The sequence below is a fragment of the Cajanus cajan genome, chromosome 6 (assembly GCF_000230855.2).
Source record: "Cajanus cajan strain Asha chromosome 6, NIPB_CcT2T_4, whole genome shotgun sequence".
In the NCBI taxonomy this organism is placed as follows: Eukaryota; Viridiplantae; Streptophyta; class Magnoliopsida; order Fabales; family Fabaceae; genus Cajanus; species Cajanus cajan.
Genome location: NC_138522.1, coordinates 64,092,379 through 64,098,378, shown reverse-complemented (window position 1 = coordinate 64,098,378; position 6,000 = coordinate 64,092,379). Strand labels below are relative to the sequence as shown.

General features: G+C 33.4%; 1 protein-coding gene across 1 annotated transcript; it reads left to right on the top strand.

The window, feature by feature from the left end:
• Positions 1 to 3,484: 3,484 nt before the first annotated feature.
• LOC109815844 (flocculation FLO11-like protein) lies at positions 3,485 to 5,742 on the top strand. Its single transcript, XM_083059324.1, has 3 exons — positions 3,485 to 3,640; positions 3,804 to 5,424; positions 5,521 to 5,742. The coding sequence occupies exon 2, from the start codon at positions 3,960 to 3,962 to the stop codon at positions 4,551 to 4,553; it is 594 nt and encodes a 197-aa protein (XP_082915450.1). The 5' UTR covers positions 3,485 to 3,640; positions 3,804 to 3,959; the 3' UTR covers positions 4,554 to 5,424; positions 5,521 to 5,742.
• Positions 5,743 to 6,000: the final 258 nt, after the last annotated feature.

Genomic DNA, 6,000 nt, shown 5'->3' with positions numbered 1-6,000 from the left:
CATAGTTGACAAATGTCTCAAATATCACAAGGTAGAAGATTCACATTCATAACTCATAAAACATAACTCCAATATAAAAATTACAAAAGAAAAAAAGTTAAGATTTTTAATACAATTTAGTGACAACAAGAAATCATATATATATATATATATATATATATATATATAATAATAATAATAATAATACAGGAAATATAAATTAACTCCAGTAAAGGTGGCAGTGCCTCCTGGTTAGGAATTAATTATATTTTTCAAATCATGTAATAAAAATATAACAAAGATATTCATTCTGGTATTTTATGAAGAACGTTCGAATTACAATTCTTAACATACATTTTCCTTGGATTATAAACTTTATCTACGTTATCTCTTCGTTAGAAATTACAAAAGAAGAGAAACTAAAGTTATTAAAACAATAACATATTAAACTACGCTAACTATGCCCCGATGTCACATCCTATCAGAGCATGCCCAACTGAAGCCTTAAGACTCATCACCAACATCCTCATGATGCTGATCACCTGCATCATAATTTAAACATATACAAGAATAACAAGGGAGTAAGAAACATCTCACTCGTTTCAGGTGCAGAAATAAAGGTTAAATAGCCCACACACACACACAACAAATATAAGTCACATGTAAATAACATACATAAATAATCAATATCACATATATATTCATTTATCATGCTATGATGTCATGGACTCGACTCATAAATGCATGCATGTGGCGCCATAAGGAAGTTTCACATATCATCACTGGTGACCCTAAGGTACACCTTGTTAGCATGTTACATCGTGGGTGACCATAAGGTACACCTTATTAGCATATTACATCGTGGGTGACCATAAGGTACACCTTATTAGCATATTACATCGTGGGTGACCATAAGGTACACCTTATTAGCATATTACATCGTGGGTGACCATAAGGTACACCTTATTAGCATGTTACATCGTGGGTATGCGGCCTCAGCGGCACACCTGGAGTAATATATGCATATGATGCATGTCATATAATCTTATTGACTCAACATTTAACTTATTACATAATTTCATTTAGTACATCATGTCATAGTCTCATAATCATAGTTTGTCTCAATAGTCCATTCTTAGGTCTCATGTCATTTGTCCATATTTCACATGGTCATGTCATAAATACTCCTCATAAGGTCCGCACAGGAATTCACAGAGATCCAGAGAACATTCTTGTTCATATTAAAACTCATTTATTATTAACATTAATTTCATATTCATTTATTACTTCAACAAAGAGCAAAGTAGAGTAAATAGAAAATCAAACAGAACAATGGCACCTTCAACAAAGAACAAAGTAGAGTAAATAGAAAATCAAACAGAACAACGACAAGGGATTAGGGGCCAATCCGACAATCATACTATCCAACAATTATTCCCACACCCTCGAGCGAGGTTTCTCACTCCCCCCCTTACTTGGATAAGCGAAGTTGAAACTTGGGCAGGGCCTCCTCCTCTGGATTCCCTTTTTCCTTCCCTCTCTTTCTTTCTTTCTTTCTTTCTCTCTCTCTCTCTCTCCTCTTTCTCTCTCTAAGATTTCACCTTCTCACTCAGTATAAAATTTTCACCCCCCCTTCCCCTATTTATAGGCATCCTGGGGTCCCCGGAACGACCCGTATTGGATTCGGAACGGCCCGTTCTGGATCCTTCGAACATAGGCAAATTTAGCAACTGGAACGGCCCGTTCCAAATCGGAACGGCCCGTTCCAAAATCGGAACGGCCCGTTCCCAAAAAGCAGAATGGCCCGTTTCAAAAAGCAGAACGGCCCGTTCTAAAGTTCATGTTAACACTGATTGACCATAGTTGGAACGGCCCGTTTCCCTTTGGGAACGGCCCGTTCTGGAAATACAAAAATGAGTCATTTTCTTCTTTGGAACGGCCTGTTCCACTTTTGGAACGGCCCGTTCTGGTCCTTCAAAAATAACTTATTTTCATTATTTGGAACGGCCCGTTCCACTTTTGGAACAGCCCGTTCCAGCCTAAAAAAATAGAATTTATAAAAATTTTCATAAATAATTTTAAATTAATACAAACCTCTATAAAACCTCTTTAATTAACAAAAATAACTATATAAAAATAATAGTATTCAACATTGTATTAGTAGAAGATTCGGGATGTTACACATAGAATTTATACATGTTACTAAAATGCAAACTTTTGACAAATATTGGGACCATAGTTTAACTTAGTTTAAATTAAAAAAAAAAATTGTGTGCGACTTAGTTATATTTTAAATTGGTCAAATTGAATATATGTTTTTTTTATTCTTTAATTTAAAATAAATAGTTCTTATAATTAAAAAAAGCATTTTACTCCTTCAAAATCACATACAACATTATTAATAAGGACACGCTAAGTCAACTGTGCAACATCATCTAGAATTGATATAATATTTTTATTAAAAGAAATAATTGTATGACAAATTTAATAGTGAATAAAATTTTGTGTGATAAATTCATTAACTGTATTTGGATAGACTAAAATAATTTTCATTTCAAATTATAATGATTAAAAATATTAATTTGAAATTTAAAAGTTCAAAAATATATTTATCTTATATATGAGAGACTAAAAATATATTTAACTCAAATTAATAAGTTTTAATTTAATATGAATTTTATTTGTTTTTTTATCCTTCTAAAATTTAGAATTATTATTTTTAGTCATTATTATTATGTAAATTTTTAACTAATTATATATTTATTTGAAAAGATTAAGTAACTATCATACGTTATATTCACAATTGTATATAATATTATGTTAGTGTATGATTGTATAATACTTCTAAAAAAAAAAATATAGATCCTTAAAACAAATTAATATTATTTATCTTCTTTAATTGTAGATAGACTAATGGTATTTGGATAGGAAGCTAACATATTTTTTTTTTCAAATTACAATGATTAAAATTATTATTTTTAAGTTTGAGAGATAAAAAATAAATTTATATCATATTTAAGATATTAAAAATATATTTAAGAAAAATAGTATTTATAATATTACATCTAAATCTTATTTTTTTTTTATGATACTCGAATATAAACATGATAAAAAATTGAAAATATTTTATTAAAATGAAAATATCATTATATAAAAATATACAAGTCATTTAAAACTTAAATTTTTATAACTATATATAAAGAAAATATTTTTTTTATTATCTACTTCTTCAAGATAATTATACCTCTATATATATATATATCTTAATTTTGATTACTAATATATTTAAGAATAAAATAAAAATTAATTATACAAAATAATAATAAATTTTTTAAAAATAATAACTACCAATTTGTTTAAAAAATATTTATTTAGGTGCTGGTAATAATAATAAATGGAAATTACCTACCAAGGTTGGGAAGAAAATGGTAAGAAAGTGAGTGAGTCTCTTAAATGATGCGAGGGGCAAAATGGTAACAGCTCATTATCCGTCCGTTACCTTACCCAGCGACGAAACAAAGAACGCTAAAGTAATGTCATGTTCGTAAATAGTCTGAAAAGCAGGCACAGTTACCCATCCCACTTTCACACACACCTTCTTCCAATTCCATCATCTTCATTCTTCTTTTCCTCATTGCTACCTACACTCCTCCACTAATCGGTAATTTCCTTCTACTTCCTCACTAATTTATTCCCAACACTGCAACTTCTTCTCTTTTCATCAGATCTATCCCCTTTCGCCCCTTCATTTTTTTTTTATTTTTTTAATATATTTTTTGCTCTGTTTATCTATGTGCATCTGAGAAGAATTTGATTTTGTTTAGGTTTTGATTTGGTCCCGGGAGATCTGGTTGATCCGAAACAGTGAACAGTCTGGGTGGTTTGTCTATTCGTTTAACGACGCCGTTTGGTTTTAGGTTTTGGGGGTCATTTCCGACACCTCCTCGTACTGGGATCTAGTGTACAAAACATCGTTGTTCATGTTACAAATGGAGACACTCGTTGTGGTGGCGCAGCATAGGAACCAATACTGCAGCAGGTCGAAACCCCAAGGGCACGCTTCACCCTCCAGAGACTTTAGAGCCATAAATCGCACAACTTTTCAAACGGGGTGTGGTATTCTACCAACCCCACTCAAATCCCACACTTCACCGTTAACTAAATACCCTTCTTCAGATTCCTCCAAAACACCGTTAACCCCTTCAAACACAATCAAAACCCGTTGCAAAACCACTCCCAGAAGTGCCCCAGTTCCCATCAATCACAAAAGGGAGAGATGCTTCACTGAACATGTTTCTGATGGGGGCATTTTGCTCTCTGAACTTTGGGCTGGTCCTACGTATTCCAATTCTCCACCACCTAGTTCCTTGCCTATTCCCAAGTTTTTTGTAAAACCAAAGAGAAGTGTGTCCCTTGATCTCCCTGGTTCTTGTCCTGAAGTGGAAATGCAGTTACATGCTAAGTCTGCACCTTCCTCCCCTCGCAGGGAGGATTCCCCTTATGCCGGAGATATCTTTGATTCTGCGACGATGGATCTGCGTCGCATTCTCAATCTTAACTTGGATGATGAATGAGATTTGAGGAGCAAGAGGCTCCTGTAAATAAGTGTTTTTGGTTGATGAAGTTGGGTTAGTGTTAGATTAGGTGTGGTGTATAGAGTGACCGAATAAAGAGTGTGTAGTTTTAGTTTGTTGTGTAGCTTTCGGTTGTGGTGGTGCCCTTCACAAGGATGGATGATGGCATTGGTGGGTTGATGTTTTGAGAACTCGGGAATGTGAGGTTCTTTTGGGAGCAGGGTTTGTTTTGTGGCATGGATGGAAGCTGAGTGGTGTGGCATGGAATATAGAGTTGGATGGCTTTGAAGGAAGTTAGTAGTTTATGTATTGAAGAGGAACTACTGATTTCATGATGTGTTGTATTTCATAGTATCATCTCACAGAAAGAATGGTTACCTTCTTTTAGTCTGATACTTGATTTAGGTCTCTTGTTTTAGTACATACTGTAGATCGTAGGATCTTGCACTTACAGAAACTTGAAAAACCCTTTAGAGCTGAACCCTTTGGTTCTTTCCCCCCTCCCCACCTTCAGAATTTCTCTTATCATAATCTTTATTCTTCTATTAGGGTCTTCTAGTTTGTAGTTACTGATCCTCTTTTTTCTCTTAAGCTATCTCTTGCTTCTCTATGTAAAGTTCTCATTTCTTAGTTGCCCTATAGTTAGTCCCTTCACCATCTTTTCAGTTTTTTACAAAGAAATGATGGAAGGGGTTCGGTTACATATAATCCTCTGCTGCTGACTGCTTTAGTTTCGTAGGGTTAATCTGTGTCACAACCTGTTATCAAGTCCTTCATGTTTTCCATTTTAGTTTATGGTTAATGCTTCTTTCTATATCTTCATCTGGTTCATCCCTGATGGAGAGTTTGACCATCCTACGCCAAAATTAAGGTAAGATATTGCTTGATGCTCATGCTTTTTTGCTTCTGCTTTGTTATTTTCATGGCATAAACTGCAGTTACTGAAAATTGCCTCAATGTGAATCAGGGAGGCAAAACTATTCCGTGGCTGTTTTGTTCAGAAGATGTGATCATGGTCTTCTTTCTAGTTAGATTGCAAGTCCGTTTTTCTTCATGAACACCCTTTATGGTTCGTAACTTGTGTTTCTTCTTTCTTTGACGCATATTATGTAACTGGTGGAACTTTTATGGTCTGCTGAAATAAATTGTTGCTGACTATTAGCTATGAATATGAACTGTTTTATCTGAAGTAGCGATTAAGTACACGATTCTGTTCACTGATTTATATACCCTTTTTTTTAAATCTGTGACAACAGCATTTTGAAGAAGAAATTTATTTTTTCCCATGAAGTTCATATACTTGATATGATTGGATAAGAGAAATTAAAATTTCATGATGCAATACAAGTTTAGATTTGTTAACGTGATTTGTTTTATTATTTTTAATACTTTGCCTAAAAGCATAATATTTTTGAAGAGATTGATCATTTATCAGTAATCCCGTTGT